Source organism: Chelmon rostratus, chromosome 22 (genome assembly GCF_017976325.1).
Source record: "Chelmon rostratus isolate fCheRos1 chromosome 22, fCheRos1.pri, whole genome shotgun sequence".
NCBI classification, from domain to species: Eukaryota; Metazoa; Chordata; class Actinopteri; order Chaetodontiformes; family Chaetodontidae; genus Chelmon; species Chelmon rostratus.
In genome coordinates, this window is record NC_055679.1 from 16,543,961 (window position 1) to 16,561,208 (window position 17,248).

Genomic DNA, 17,248 nt, shown 5'->3' on the forward strand with positions numbered 1-17,248 from the left:
GATTTTGGCTAATGGCTGAATTAACTGCTACCCTCCTCCAGCTCTTTGTCGCAGGTTACGTATGACTATGAGCTGTGAGCACACACAGCGAATTTCCCTTCTTGATAGATTTAGCTAGAATAAACTCTATTGAGTATAACAATTGAGCAGAATATTTAATACATACATATAAATAATAGATATTTTTGGCTCGAAGAAACGATTAATCTATCATCAGAAGTATTGCAGATTAATTTTATGTCAATAATGAAGCAATGCTCGCTTAAAAATCTTCGTCGTAGGTTTTTATGTGATTATGAGCTGCGAGAAGTTGACACAAATTTCTCCTCCTAGATCGTTTCATTTGACTCATTATTAGGTAACAAGCGAGTATGTCACAACAAAAAAGCAAAAGTTCATCAAAAGTCCAAAAAATAAATGTAACTTTTCTTTCATTTCACCTGGTGACCCCTTCATATTCATCATGCGGCCCCTTCAAGAGCCCCAACCCTCGTGTTGGACCTCACTGAGTTTGGATGCGAGCTGCCTCTGTAGCCTCTGTACCATGAGTGCGAATCAGCCTGTCTGTGTCATGTGGGGACATTTGATCGTGCTTGTGTTTTGACCCACTTTGCCAGCGACCCTAACTGTTGCGTGTCTCCAGCCTCCCCGGTCCCCTTTGGATCCGACCTTGCTTGCGATGCGCTCCTGCACGCCGGCCGAGCATGCTGGGATACGTGCTGGTGTCCTGCTTTATGATTGGGTCGCAGCGCTGATCTTATGTTTAGTGATGAGATCAGTGATGATATCCCGGCCCTGCTGGAAACGACCCTCTTTAAGCCGTCGCCTCGTGTGAAGCTCTGGTCTGCCCCGGCTGCACCGGGCCTCGCTTTCACATGAAGCGGGCAGGTGGCTCTGCACTGAGGGGTTCCATCAGGTGCTTTTCAGTCCGGCAGTGAAGCATCCGACCTGTTAGTTTGCCTCAATGAGGTGGCTGAAATCTGAAAAAACATGAAATACACATCATCTTCATCATGAATTTGCATGTTTCCTCTGCGTTTCACACCTTTTTACGCATCAGCCAGTTCATGAAATGTCATCAGATATCGAACCTGCATCTGTTGACTCAATTTCAACACAGAAACCAGAAGAATTACTTTGATTCTAACAAGAAATTCAAGCGTGAGAGCGCAGGAAAGCAGCAAATCCTGCACAGAGGCACAAACTGGACTCGAAACGAGGCTTTGTGCTTTATATTTGCTCTGTTTCACTCCGGTTCACATGTATTTATTTTGTTTTCTATTAGGTATACAAGTTAGCAGCACGCTGGGGACTAAGTGGAAAAGTGTTTTTAATGATTTATTTTGGTGTAAATCAAATTAGACTTTGGCTCGAGGGGCTGCTGAATTGCGCGGTGCCAAATTACGCACGACACCCGACAGTCACACCACCACCTCCGGCTTGTCTCTAACGTCTCCTTCCTGAGCTTTCCGCGCATAAAACAGTGTGTTGTGTGAGTGTGAGCTGCTGCTGGTGGGGCAGCACCGCTTTTTCTATCTTGATCTGAACTACTAACCAAGTCTTAGAGAGATCAAAATTCAATCCCGTTCTGAGAAAAAAAAAAAAAAAAAAGAGAAATGACGTTATTTGAATATGTGCCCAAAATCCTTAATGAATAACTTAGGACGAGTAGGAGGCAAATGCTGCCCCAGCTGTTTCCTGTTGAAAATGTCTGTGTAATGTAGATAAATGTGAGGGATTTTCTCTCTAAATCCGTCTCCTGTTCGCTAAATCTCACTTCTCCAAAACGAGCCTGCGCAATGGAACAAAGTCGGAATATTGAGATGTGACATTGCCCGCATCTCATCCTCTTTCTCCCCGTTTTTAATGACTTCAAACAAGTTCATTTTCGCCGGGCTTTGTCTTGCGGAGACCCGTGGGGATGTCTAGCGCTCTTTCCTTTCAGTGGCATTTATGTGATGTCTTCAAGGTAACTTACCTGATTTCCTTTGACACTATAGATTATCACCTTCACTTGCTCACTATTTGCACAGAGCATCCTTGCCTAGTTTAAACTGAAAAAATAAAAGGGGATTTCCATCGCTTGTTTGTATTTTACTGCTTTTAACGCATGATTCACGTGGATTTATTCTGATTTTTAGCCTTTTGGTTCAGTTACTGAGCAACTGTCCTGCATGTGTTTGTGTCTGTTTTTCCCCAACAGATAACAGGAGATTGTCCCTCATCTGCTTTAATTGACTTATTTCTTTAGGAAATCTTGACGTGAGTCGTGCATGAGCTTCGCGGCTCGGATGAATGGACTTTCATCCTCCGCGCTTCCGTGCGCTCTGCGCTCTTTTTCACCAGAAAGTCCTCATGCAGCTCCGCAACTTTCAGAGTAATTACTGCTGAGTCTGCATTATTAAGCGCTAAATATCTAACCTGAGGCTGCGGGCTTGAGAGAGAAGAGAGCTTAACATGAAATACGTACGGGCGTCGGGACCGTGCGGCTGGGGTCGTGATGTAGATGGATAGTGTCCTGTGTTTATTCTTTTTATTATGTATATTTGGCCCACTCAGCTTCCTCGGCTGGGTTTGGCGGGAGAGCCGTTTTCCATCTCACAGTTTGGATCGGAAAGATCCCTGGCGCTTCTCGCATCTCTTATTCTGCTTTTTGAATTTTGAAGCACTTTTCGTTTAGTCGTGTGCGTAATAATGCGCTGACAGCTGCTTTTTGGCACGGGGGGGACGCTGAAGCCTCGTTAATGATGGGTGTCTGAATTTCATGAATTCGTGCGGATTGTTGTGAACTAATGGGGGCATGTGTTGGGGCTGAGTGGCGACATGATAAGGTGAAACGTGTGTTTTCAATTTGGACGCGCTCCGCTTGGTTGCGCACAGGCGCTCCGCAGCATCAGAGCTGGTCAGCCTCCTGTTTGACTCTGGCACCAAGTGCACGTTTGGATTTAATACGTTTTCCTCCACATCTCCAAAACCCTGTAAAGTTACCATCTGCGGCCGCGGCCACTTATTTCTTTTTTTAAATTTCCTTTTTTTTAGCCGAGCGGAAGCCTGAATTTAAGGAAACATGCACTCAGCTTACTGGTTTCAGTCTTATCGGGGAAAATGTTTACTGATGTGCCAACAGCTGTGACAACACTGCTGCTCAGCGGCCAGCAGTGTGATTTAGGAGCAATGGCTTTAAAAGTGTGTCTTTTCTTGCTGAAATGAGTGGAGTGACATGCAAACCTCTGTCTGATGATGCTGCCTTAAACAGCGGTGGAAATGTTAAAGCTCTCTCTCTCTCTGTCTGTCTGTCTATGCCGCAGAGTGCGATGTGCTGTATCTCCTGTAGCCACACCCTCTCACTACTGCTGTGCGTCCTCACCCTGACTCCGACGGCAACAGGGGCGGGCCCAGAGACCCTGTGCGGGGCGGAGCTGGTCGACACGCTGCAGTTTGTGTGTGGAGAGAGAGGCTTTTATTTCAGTAAGTGCACCTTTTTATTTATTCATAAAGGTTGGCTGTATCTGTCCCAGAGCTCTCCACCTCCAGCGAGCTCATAAATAAAAAAGCAGCCAGTTTGACATCTTGTCTTGACTTTCCCTGCGTTAATGTTCCCCTTCTTCCTTCATTCATTCCTCCTTCCACGGTTACATCTTCCCTTTGAGTTCACACTCACGCCTGCACATTCGTTTTAATGCTCGACTCCCACTGATGGACAGGAGCCGAGCTTTCGAACAAGCAAACCTAAATGAAATATGGAATAATGATAAGTAGCTGTATTGTTGGTGGCAAATTGCAGTTTTGCCCACGGGCAAAGGACTTTAAGTGGAATTTGGCTGACTATCTCGAAGAAAGAGGAGGGGTAGAAACTAAATGTTGCAGTGAAGTTTTTTCTTTTTTCCACCAGAGAAGGGAAAGCGACCCAAAGAAAACCCTCCACCACGAATCCAGGATTTAAATCTCCGATTTTTCCATTAAGGGTACAACCCAGCCCAGAGCAGCACGGGATATATGGAGCTACCGAGGTTAGGTGCAATGTTCCACCGGCAGCCAGTGTTTCTCAGGACACGTATCCTGATCTTTCTGTCAGAGACGAACAGTGTGACTGTACATTAGCAGCACAGCTGGCTCAAACGCTACAGAACTGAGGTTTATAACCTCATTATTCACATTTCTTTGGCTGACATCCATCAATTAAGCCAATTTCCACCGAATCTCCTGGAGGAGCTTCATATCTCCCCAGAAGTCTTTTTTTTTGTTTTTACAATAATTGATTGTCCCTCTTATTCCTGTACAGTTTTGACATAACAATCCATTATTAATGGCTTGGTCCAGTCCCAAAGTTATGAAAGATTTTCCACATGTGGTAGACTTTGTCAGCTGCCAATTTCAAAAAGAAAAGAAGATATAAGATTTCTGTGGGAAATCAGCAGCATCTATAGTGCATTTGCAGTTGTTCTCTTTTCCAGTAATTGATTGCTTTCACCTTAACCTGAACCTGGAGTGGTTTGTAGATACACCTTCTTGAGAACTTGGTGACTGATGGAAGATTAGGGGCCAGAAGGGGGCCAATCCCAGCCTCAGTACAGCAGGGGAAGGGTGGTCAGCGTGCAGCAATGCAAATCTAAAGCCATTGAAAGCACAACATAGATAAGTCTGTTTTAATAGTAAGATAATAACAGCCACGCTAGCTGCTCTGTGATGCTGCTGTGTATTGTACACAGTGGTGCTGTGAGCTCAATGCTAACGTGAGCACGCTAACATACACACAGTGCTAACCTGCTGATGTTCAGAAGGCAATGTTCACCATGTTAGCCATCTTAGTTTAGCATGTTAGCATGCTAACATTTGCTAATTAGCACTAAACACGGTTTAAGTAAGTGCAGCTAAGGCTGATGGGCGTGTCATTAGTGTTGCAGGTATTACGCAGACTCTCAAACTTTGAGATGTTGACCTGATGATGGCGCTACAAGAAAATGTAAAAGTTGTTACGATTCATTCGGAGAGCAAATTTCATGGTGACCCATTATCAAGACATTTCACACAAAACCTCATGGTGGCGCCAGAGGAGAAGTCAAGGATCTCTGAATTCATTAGGATTCATCCTCTGGGGAACATGAATGTCTGCACAAAATTTGCACAAAACATCTACGACCAAAGATGAGGACCAGTCGACCAACTTTGCCATCCGTTCACTCCATGATCATCTTTCTCTGCAAATATGTGGCGGTGTTTGAAGCAACAAAAAGCCCCTGCAAAGAATTTGTGGGAATCTGAACTGCCCTCCAAAGACTTCACATCTTCGATACAGCTGAATGTTTTTTTGCACAAGATTTGTTTTTTTTTCCTGCTGCTGGGTAGAAATTTTTGCTGTTGATGATGTCTGTGCCTATGATGCCTGCTACAGCCACCTGGTCGCGGTGCCAACAATGGCCTCCTTGTACGAGAGAGCTGAAGATCCATGTTCCACGTTAATGATGACGGCTCTCACATCCAACACTATTAGCAGACAAAAATGTTGATACAGGACAATCCCATGAAGCCCCAGATTACATTCAGTGACGTTTGTTTGGGGGTTTCAACATCCAATGCCAGCGTTTTTAAAAATTCTTACCTTCTATTTGTGTGGATAGGGGTTAGGGTGACCTTGTTCCATAAAGCATGCACTTCTTCCTGAAGACTGGATTTATAGTGAATTGTGAGGTGCAGACTTGTCTAATATGGACATAATTCCTAGGGTTGTGATGAACTTGTTGTTCTTGCATGTACATTGCAGAAATCCTTTTAATGTAATCTGAGGTTTTCTGCAGAATCATCCAGTATCAACGTTCAGTCTGGCAGTGGTGTCACCATGCACCTTGCTGCTGCTCCCCACCATCCCACGGCACACATTCCTCCACCCCTGCATGCAGCCCTTCCAGAACCAGTCAACATCATTCTCTGCATTGGGCCTTTCGTATGGCGTCTGCCAGAGCGTTGTTGGAGAGCCACCAAGCTGCTGCGAAGCTGCGAGTCTTGTTCGTCCAGATGCTGCTGGCAACACCCACCTGCTGTGAAGTGGTCATGACAGCCGGTTCGATCGCCAGTTTTCTGCCAGTGAAGACTTTTTGGTCTTTGGATTCCCTCTGCAGCAGCTCCTCACTTGTATAAATGACCGTGCTCTCTTCACTTAGGCTGAGAGACAGAGGAAGATCACAAAGTACCCAATCAAGAACGGCTTACTGATAAATCATGCATCACATTTAGCATCTATGTGATGCAAGATTCATATCTTTAACACCAAGGTGGTGATTGCAAACTTGTTCCTCAAAAAACAAGCTCAACGGTAAATCCCATCTTAATGATTCATATCTCAGTTCGAAGGTTGGTCCCAAGAAGTGTCTGCAGCTGCGATTTAAAGTTGATGAAACGTTGAAGATTTTGACAAGGTATGAGGCTGACCAGAGATTGGATGATGTGAGAATGTGACTAAGTGTTGGCTACTGATAGCAGTGTTGTAGCACAGCTTTGTAAAAGTTTCTCACAGGCTATAGAAGTATAGCACCACTGTCCATATTCATCTCATGAGAAAGTGTTGAACGGAGGCCAAAGTAACTTACGAATCCTCATGCAGGATACACTTCTTAAACAGGAACAGACCTTTTTGTGGTGCAGGGAATGTATTTGTCTTTCCTGCATTACCTTACGCTGTGCAGTCACTGAGCTGCACAGCGTCCATCTATCAATGCCACATTTTCCTGTGTTGAAAAAGAGGTGTATTTCACGAACACTCCATCCTTTTTTCTTTTTTTTTTTTTTTTGAAAAGACGATGAGGTTAGAGCAGCAGGGTGCTGTGCCTTGGAAAATATGCTGCTCCCTGTCTTCCTCTGTTTCTCTCGCACTCTCATATTCTCGCTGTCATTCCTTTTCCTTCTCCTTTCCTTCGGTCACCACGCGCACCAGCGGCTGTTTATGTAAAATATCTGGAGAATCCATTTGGGTTCTGTCGTATATGGGACCCGGCAGCGTAACGGCTTGGCCAAAGGAGGCGTGCTCCTTTCCCTGAACTCTTCCCCTCCGGTCTGGCCGTGTTGAACTTGGCAGCCCTCTGATTGATAATGTGTCCATAGACAGTGTTGCAACGACAGTGGGCTTTCTGTGCTCAGAGTGCTTTTTGCCAATCCACCTTACACATGTCACCAGTAAAGTAGCACACTTGCATTTTAAGACTACAGATTTCCTACCCTGACAGAAATGCTAAATACTAGTTGGTGGAAATTCTTTTTTTTTTTTTTTTTTTTTTTTTTTTAGGTAATGAAACAAACTGCGGTCTATGAAACAGAAAAAAAAAAATCCACAGACGTAGTCAGTTTTTCCAATTATTAGCCTGACCTAGAAATCCTCAGTTGTCTTTGTAATGCTTTACCAGGCAGGACCGTGGGGTGATTTCACTGCGATGTTCATTCCATGAATCAGATCTGTTATGGGATTTTTTTGGCTAAAGTGTGAGTGCTAAGTGGCTCCCTGTCATAAGTCACTTCATATTTTATCAGTTCATGCTAAAATATTCACACTTATTCTGGACTGAGTGTGAGATATATAATCTTACTGCTGATTTCTGCGAATTGAATGATACGCAGACTGCCTTGAATTGCACTAAATGGAATAATCCCTCCTTTCTGGACGAGAGTTAATTGATAGTACACGAAGTTCTAGTAAAAAAGAACAGCCAAATATGAAAAGTGGTAATTTTTTAAGTGTTTTGGCTCGTGCTGATGGCTTGTGACTTGGAAGGTGGAAAGAAGAGGGGGAAATAGCTTTTAGCAGCCATCGATGAGACTTCCTCTTCAGTTTTTGTCCCTGTCGATTTAATTCAAAGCTACTGGAGCTGGAGAAAGAGGTAGAATGTGCAAACAGCACGTCACATACATGCACGCACACATGCACACACTCAAGCACACACATTGCTCAGCCTTGTCCCTCAGCAGCAGGGGATTATGTGGATTACAGGATGATCAGGACACCCCCCCCCACCCCCCCAGTTTTACACTGGACCTGAACACACAGCGGAAGGCACTGAGATCTGAAGAAAGACCTCCTGTGTCCTCTCCATCGCTGAGAAAAAGGTGTCGTTTTCCAATTAAGACCTGAACTACAAATCTCTGACCCTTCTGTGAATTACTGCGAAGCGCAACAAAGAGGCATTTCATGAAAAGGACAGACGGGCGTCCTCCAGATTTAGATCTGTACATTAGGAGAAGCTGAGACACGAGGGATTTGAGGACACTCTGGGACTTAACAGTGCTTTAACTTTGAAACCCTTCATCAGTTTAATCCAATCACATAATGTAGGACCTCTGCAAAGGAAAACGAGGATATATCGGGTTGCATTAGTGCAGAGATCAGCAAGATTCATAGTTGATATCCTGGACCTCTCTGGCGTCCTTTCTTCTTTACTTTAGGTGGTCCCACTTGTATTCACTTTGTTCCCCACATTTCAACAAAAACAGATCCCCGACATGACACAACCATGTAATACTCCCCTTATATTAAGATATCTTGTGGTAGATACCTCCTGGCGACCAAAGAATCCACACTATTGATCACCTGTACTCACTTAATTAATCTCAGACCTCTGATTTTTATCATCATCGGGTATCATCATTATACACACCTTCACCAATTTACTAAATTCCTACCGAAGTAAAAGACTTTTTATGTTTTTAGGTTTCAAAATCAGCCTCAAAAACTGCACTCAGTAAATCCATTTTCATCCACATTGATAACAATTCTTTGAATGAGATTTGAATGTCACAGTGTGCTGCACTCATACCTTTACTACTCATACTCAAACTCTTTGTGGTACCAGTGATAAAGAGATAGTTTCCAGTACTTTAGCAGCTCTTATAGTCCCTGCACAGCTATAAACTGCCTGACACTTTGCAGGAAGAGCAGCGCACGGGCTCCAAGAATCCACTAGTTTTTATTGACCATGACCAAGCTGTAAAACTCAGATGCTTTCTGTGCCACTCTGGAATGGGGGAATCCAGCCATCTCTCTCCAGTGCCAGTCCTTAGAGGAATGAACACGATGTGTGCTGAGGCTGTCAAACACCAAAGATGTTTGCTGGCACCAGATGAAACACTTCATGTAAACTAACTTCGACAGGTTGAAGACAATTGGTTCTATTGCACAGTTTTCTGTAAAGAAGGATGCTGGCTGACTGACATATAACGTTAATTGTTGAAATTAGTACTCTATAAAGTATCAAGCACTTGAAAGGAGGTTCTGAACAGTTTGTACGCTGCTCGTTCGTGGAAGACGGCACCTGTAGTCAGCTTGGATTCACAAAAGATACAATTTATTCCAAAGGCAACTGAGAGTTATGGGAAAAAAAGAAGAAAATATGCCAAAACATATCAAAACACCCATAGAAACTTCTCAAACCACTTCTGCGCCATAAATACAGACTCCTCATTCACTTCAATGAGACCTCTGTGAGAGCTCCGGAAAGAAAAACGCAAGTTCGTCCAGCAAAAAGTGTTTACCTGACATCATCCGGCAAGGTGATGCACGTCAAATACATGCATGTGCACATCCTCAGCAGAGTCATGAGGTACTTCTACCTTGACCTCGAGATAGAACAATTGTCACCATGATTTCTGAAGTTGTAAAATCCTTATTTATTTCAGAGCAACACACTAATTTAACCAGAAAGGGTTTTATATAACTTTTGTCACATATGCAGTAACACTCCCCAGGGCCTTTAAACACTGGGTTATTCACTTTGCATCCATTAATCTGCGTGTGAAGTGCTTTCAAAGCAATCACCACTTCACCAGTTAATCTTCTGGTAGAGCTTTGTAACTATGAACAGAAGTGGTGAATTTAACTATGCTGCAGAGATACCATAACTAGATCGCAGCCGCTCTTGACGTGTGTCGAAGTGTTGCCGAAGCGGCTCTGCTCATCTTATGCACACCTGTATATTTTTGACACAAGCCGCATCAAGCTGCACAGAGCACATCGAGTCGGAAAGGAAGTCAGACACAGGAACGGCATAGAGCATTCGGTCAGATTTCAAAATAAAACACCCAATGAGACATAATTGAAATAGACAAAAAATGCTGAGTGTGTGGGGAGGAGAGGGTTATGCTGCAGGAGAGGTTTGAGAAGTTTCTCTGGACGTTTTCACACGTTGACGTTCTCTGCAAAGAAGCAAACTATGAACCTTTCCGAACTACCTTTTAATCCCACGAGTGGTCTTTAATTGGTCCATGATTGCCACGAATTCCTTACATCCCTTGCATACACGTAGCCTGTATTTACCAAATTTTTTTCCAATATAAGAGATATAACTGCACTCTGCCATGTCTCGATGGCTGAAATGCTGACACACGCTTTTCAATCTGACCTTCATCGACACGCGTGACCCTCAGTTTCACACAGCCGTGAGGCAGGAAGCGCTGGCAGAAAAGGTTGTTTTCCCTTTATTTGTTTAACAACAGTCGGAGAGAACAACCCTTTGTTTATGAGGGATTACAGCAGCTATCCGTGGAACTGAAGCATTTAAAACCTTCCAAAGCTTTTAGACCTGATTATTATATGCGTGTTTTTCCCCAACCTGCCCGAGCTGATTATCCTACATGTTACAACTGGCGCCAGCTGATTTTTCTCTCCCTTCCAGCTGTTTGTGCAGCAGGGTTGCAAGCTATTTTCAGAATAATAGCGGATGTTAATTTGCAAGGCTTTATTGGGATGGATTGAAAAACAGGCCAGGCAACGAGGCACGGCCCCTCTTTTGGCTTTCAGCAGCCATTATATAATCGGCAGCCAGGGCTCAATGTCATAATTCTCTCTGTCTAAATGTCTTGACATCAGGTGTTAACATAGCAGCCAAGGCTGGTCCCGCTGAAACACACTGCAGGGGAATACTACAGTTTGTTTGCTCGGATGAGTGACGGCCTGAAAAGAAAGAATTACATAAACAGTGAAAAGGTTTTAACTGTCAATAAATTAGCATTTTAAGTGCAATGGAAGCGCCAAAAGCTAAAATAAGAGTTTTTGTTATCTGCATATTTCATTGACCACATCCATTTTGGCAGGTGGAGGTCTGGATGAATCCAGTTCTTCTGTTCCCTAAATAATGCAGGTGCACCATGTATTTTTAGCATCATTCTACCTGACGTGCAGCATGAAAGCCTCTCTATTGTCCCCCCCGTTTTCCTCCCTCTCATTCATTCACACCCCCATTATCGTCCTCTCTGCTTTGCGTCCGGGGGTCCGGGGAGAAAGATGCTCGTGTTTCTGAATGAAAGCTGCTCTCGATCCAAAACAACATTGTCAGGAGAAGGCAGACAGAAAGCAGCAGTTAATGCACTTTGTCAGCACTGGCAGGCTTCTGAGCCAAGAGCTATTAACTCTGAGAGGGAAAGGCATTTCCTCCTTGTAAATGCCATATTAAATTATTATTATTTTATTTGGTAACAGGGAAAAGCCCATCAGGGCTATATTGCTGAAGGTGAGCAGGGAATTGTAAACGGATAGCCAGAGTTTTTCTAAAGGCCACCAAAAGAGGGTGGGCTTTGGGGGGCAAGGGAGTTGAAATAGGAAGTGAGTGTTGGCGTCATGGTAACTGGATGTCATGAGTCAAAAAGCTGAGTGTCACACCTTTAGATAATGTATTACACGTTTCTTTCAGCGATATAACGCAGACTGCAACAGAATTTCATCACCTGGCTGCATCTTGGCATAAAAGGTGCACCCAGGTGCGCCCGTGTCCCACCAGATAGACTCCGTGCCAAATGAAAATGTGAATGAGCAGTGCGCCGTAGCCAGCAGGGGTGCGACCTCGAGCCCGCCTGGCCGCTCCTGCAGGTTGATCGGGCCCGGAGGGCTTGTGGTCGCAGCCGTGTAAAAGATACCTGGGCCAAAATGGCTGACCGTGATATTCTCAACGTTTAGGTGACCGCGGCCCCCTTTTTACAGGGAAGCAGCTGCCAAAAGGGGTCCAGAGTGTGCAACGTGATACACTGTAAATTTTACACGGAAGAAATCCATGTCATTAAGGAATCAGACCCCTGACCCGGCCACTATCACTTCTTGTACTACGAGCATCTGGCCACTAGCCATGATTTGTTTGTTTAATTCAGATCTGATCATTTGGAACAAATGTAAAGCATCTGGCTGTTGATTTTAAACAGACAACTGTCAGTCACAGATTTTATCATCTGTAGCTAGCCAGCTAATTCATCTGCAGTTTCCCGAGCTGATTAAAAACACAGACCTACATGACATGCTAAAAGACTGGAGCTAAAGCTGCATGTTCCAGGCTAAAGTCAGCATCCTGAACCGCTTTATCATATATGTGTCGTGGAAATTAAGAAGCAGCCTATTTAGCTGCTCAGCTTACATACTAGGACAAGCAAGAGAGAGGTGAGATTTACATGTCTTCAAAAAGTAAAGCTGGGCAGTTTAATATGGGGGTCTATGGGAATGACTTGCTTTGGAGCCAGCCTCAAGTGGCCATTCGAGGAGCTGTAGTTTTTAAACTCCTCCTCCTTGGCTTCATTTCTCACTGCTTGAAGCAGCTAACGTTGACAATGCTAATATAGGCTAGTCACAACCCATTTTTCCCCCAAGATTCTCCCGTATTTTAACCTTGTTTCCGACCATCCTCCTGTTTAAATATTTTCCCACTAAATAAACTAAGTTTATTAGTTTAAACTAAGTATTTTAATTTAATACTGCAGGGATGCTCATAGCATTTAACTGTCACCCAGGTGTTTAATTCTGACCACCCAATTGTAATTGCTCCACTTAATGTAGGAACTAGTTAACACTGTCCTTAATGCTCTGATATATTAAAGCAAATGGTGCCTGTTGGTGATTTTTGGATTTACTGTGTGTACCGTTGTCTAAATGTAAGGGATATGTGGACAGTGGTAAGTGTTTGTTTTTGCAATGAAAAAATAATTTGTATCCCAGAGATTCAGTTGCAACGAACTGCTGTGTTGTTATCTCTTCAGTCCATCTAGCTTCCCCTGCTGTTTTTCTCCAACAGGTAAACCAACAGGCTATGGCCCCAATGCGCGGCGGTCACGCGGCATTGTGGATGAGTGCTGCTTCCAAAGCTGTGAGCTGCGGCGCCTGGAGATGTACTGTGCACCTGCCAAGACTAGCAAGCCTGCTCGCTCTGTGCGTGCACAGCGCCACACAGACATGCCGAGAGCACCTAAGGTTAGTACCGCAGGGCACAAAGTGGACAAAGGCACAGAGCGTAGGACAGCACAGCAGCCAGACAAGACAAAAAACAAGAAGGTGAGCACAGCACCGAACAGATACACTCCAAAAAAAAAAAAGGTTTTCTCAGCAGGAAATGTGGAAGAAAAAAGAGAATAGGACTTATGTTTTGGTAGCTGCTGTCAGAGCATGCACGCATGATATAGATGAGAGCCTTGACACCACTCTCATATCTGGCAGTCAGTATGAAATTACAGCAAACAGATGGTTAGTTTAGCTTAGCATAAAGACCGGAAACAGGGCAATCAGCCAGCGTAGCGCCGTCCAAAACTGTCCAGCCAAGAAATATCCTCACACATAACCCCCGCTAAACCACAAATTATAATTTTTTGTTCGTAATAAGAGTAAGAAAATAAAAATAATAAGTCCTGAGGGCTGAAATGTCATCCTAATAAAACAGAAATGCATATAAAGCCAGAGCGTGCAACACCTTTTTCCTACCCTCAACTCTGCTTCCAGTGATCAGCACCTCACTATAAGCCTTGATGTGAGTTGCTTTTCTATTATATTTTGTGCACATTAAACAGAAAGTTAGAGTCAGGCTAATTAAAGCTTGGTAATTTATGAAATGTAAAACCGCTTGGCACTTCCTGACAGCAGGCTAGCTGTTTCCACCTGTTTCCAGTCATTATGCTAAGCTAATAGCCAACCAGCGGATGGCTGTAGTTACATACTCAGTGTACAGAAACTTGTGTGGTTTGAAACTTCTCATCTTATTTTAAGGGCATTTTCCAAATTGTGGAACTGTTACTTTAGGGGGTCAGTAGGTTCAAGTTTGCAAGCAGCTTAATGTAGCAAGAGAAATGAATCCATCCAACTTAAGTGGCTTCATTTTCCTCCCACAGAGACCTTTACCTGGACATAGTCATTCATCCTTCAAGGTATGCATGCCATGGTTACTTTTCATCTAATGTTATGAATTTTTTTTATTCCATCATTTAAGCCTCACACAGTCGCCACTCTGACATCCTCAAAAGCAGAATGAGAGAATCATTTGAGCAACCTTAGTTCTGAAATCTTAATCTCTTGGCCAAAGACAGACAGCGTGAGGTCTAAATGCAGACTCTGTTTCATCCTTGAGTTACCAACCTGCAGGAGAGTGTGAGCCTTTTAAGATTTGACCGTGTGCTTTTTACCCTTCTCTCAAAAAAGAAAACCATTAGCAAGAGAAGGAACTAAGTGGTTTTTGTGGTAGGCCCAGTGGCACTCCCGCTCCCCAGGCAGAATCTCCACTCTGCTACTGTACATTATGTGCTGAAATTCTGGCGTCTCACCATCACAGACTGACACATGCAAGGTCCGGAGATGAAGCATGTGTCTCCGTGTGCAGTGGCTTCCGCATCACTCATCTGTTCATTCATTTGTGGATTGTGGTGCACTGTAAACGGCGGTAATGCTGTATGAATGGTTCGTTTTGTTTCTCTCTTAACGTCAAACTGCAATTTCAATTGTTTTTGAAAGATTAAACCATTTGTGGACATATTTGTGGAAACACCGTAAGCTTCAGGTCTGTGGGTGGGCGGTTTACTTGGCAGTGGTTGACTGACGTGTGACATCCAGCGTTGCTAGGAGACACATAGCTAGCATGTCTTTAACGTAGCCTCACATAGTAGTGTGTGTAGCAGTAGCGATTTGAGACATCTGTCCCTTACCAACATTAAACGTTTAAGAGAACCCATCATGCTACACAGTTTGTTTTTAACCTAAATGTGGACGCTAGCTTGCTAGGCGAACTAGCATCCCACCCAGCTTGCTAACTAGCAATGATTCATGCTTTCAAATCTAGTAAGTGCCATTAGCACTTAAATTTAAATCATTTGTTCCTTTACAACATTCAACATTTGTTAGTAGCTGTGCTTGCTAATGTTAGCACTGTGATTGAGCTCCCTTATTATTCAGGAGAGTCACATGTTTGCATGTAATGTGACATTGAGTATGTCTTTTTAAGGAGCATTTTTTAAACAGAAATAAAAAAAAATGGGGCAAAATTACAGTACCACTAACCCCTCCCACTTTTTGTGCCCGCCTACACAGTTCCTGGACCAATCAAATTACAGTACTGAAAGTTTTATTCAGTACCAAAAATTCACACCGCTTGTAGGGGGCCACTGTCTCTGCTGAAAAATAAATACAACCTAAATTTCTTCTTTTTGTAATTACAATTTTGAACAAATAATTACTTAAGTCCAATCAATCACCAAGAATACTCCAATACGTAGGCATGCATACACTCTAATTTCAGTTTGACTTTAAGAGAGTAGCTACCTCTGTGACCAAGTTTTATTTCCACCATCCAAAGAACAGCTGTGTTTTTATCTGCACACTGCTTGCGCACTTTATCCTGCATCTGCTGTGTCTCAGCTATCCGTCTAAAATGTCTTTCTCTTTTGTTGCAGGAAGTGCATCAGAAAAACTCAAGTCGAGGCAACACGGGGGGCAGAAATTACAGAATGTAGGGGAGGAGTGAATGGACAAATGCCCAGCGACTTGGGAAGAGAGAAGGGAGTGGCCTTACCTGGTACCCCTGTGGAATGGTTCACTGTAAAACAAAACAAAGAGGAGGCTAACAATGGTCTGAAAAGTTCTCCAAAATGATTGAAACCTGAGAGCTAAATGGTAATTAAGGGTTTGATGAGGGATCTTGTGATTATTTTATACACTGCACCATTCCATATCGGGAGGAATTCTTTGTTAATGCAATGTAACAGACTAGTTTAGCTGCTGAGACACGAACAAGAGCTTATTATACCTCCATGTGTGAGCTGCAGCATCCCCGGGCTCCAGGAAAGGTGGGAGCTGATGTGGGCTTCAGCCAATCAGAGAGCGGCAGGCTGCGTTTGAGAATGAGCGGTCCATCCTGTCTCTTGAACTTTGCGGAGGTAAATCCTTTTACTTTGAGAGAGTGGATTCATTCACTCTTTTGGAAGGACAGGATACTTTGTCACCGGTCACATATAACAGTTACTACCCCAGTTAAAATCTGATTATATTACCTTCAGAGTTTGCTTTCATGCACCAAGCATTGCTGAGGATATTTTAATAATTAAAAACAAGGTTTGCTTTATAGCACAAAGACCAGGTGGTTCATTATCAGACTTAAAACATTGTTGTAGTTATTTTACCTCGAGCCCAAGTCAAATCCCTACTTATCATTGACTGAAGGCAGTGTTCTTCTGTCTAAGCGGAGTCCCTTGAAGGTTTGAGTCCAAACCAAATCCCTCCTAAGCCTCAGGAAGTGTTGAGAACCTGAGGTTTGAGTCGACAAACCAAACACTTCTTTAACAACAGATCAAGCACCATTAGAGGGGATTTTAAGGAACAGCGGGTGCTTTTCCCTGTTTTTAAAAACAGAGAATCAAACTAACCAGAAGCTAAATTGAATCAAAGTTTCTTGGCCAGTCATCGCATGGTGCTTGTTTGGTTGTCAGAAATGGGTCATTCAGTGGATTCAAAGTGCATTTGGCATAAGTCAGTGGAATAAGTCAAATAGCGACAATCAGGCGAAATGTTTGTCGTCTGCATCCTTTTCACATGTCACCACCGTTGCCAAATCAGATTTTTGTCAACCATCCAGTCACCAGTGATCAACATTTGAGTCCGAGCGGAGGCCTGTGTTCAAGGTTACGCGCAAGTCATGAAAGTTTAGTCACAGCGAGTCAACAAGCGCTCTGAGAGACCCATGAGCATCAACTAGAGTGAAATCTTTCTTCTTATTCTGTTGAAGAACCAACAACAATGTTCCCAAGTGTGTCAACACCGAAGTTTAAAGCGAAAGACAGAGAGGCTCTAACAATAGCCACATAGATGTGAAGTTTAATGATTGATCGATCTTGGCTTGTTATATTTTGTTAGTTTAGGGAGGCCGAGAACTTTGCTACTTCAGTCATCGCTCGGACGGCATTACCTGCCATCATGGCGAGAGACATATAAAAGGCACACATATAAAAGAACACAAACACACATACAAAGCACGCACAGTGT

The 17,248-nt window shown here is 43.6% G+C and overlaps 1 protein-coding gene across 1 annotated transcript; it reads left to right on the top strand.

Moving 5' to 3' along the window:
• Positions 1 to 1,846: 1,846 nt before the first annotated feature.
• Positions 1,847 to 16,137, top strand: igf1 (insulin-like growth factor 1). The gene is made up of 5 exons (XM_041964200.1): positions 1,847 to 1,969; positions 3,309 to 3,468; positions 13,029 to 13,285; positions 14,113 to 14,148; positions 15,664 to 16,137. Exons 1-5 carry the CDS (start codon positions 1,922 to 1,924, stop codon positions 15,721 to 15,723), a joined length of 561 nt encoding a protein of 186 aa, XP_041820134.1. The 5' UTR covers positions 1,847 to 1,921; the 3' UTR covers positions 15,724 to 16,137.
• The last annotated feature ends 1,111 nt before the right edge of the window (positions 16,138 to 17,248 follow it).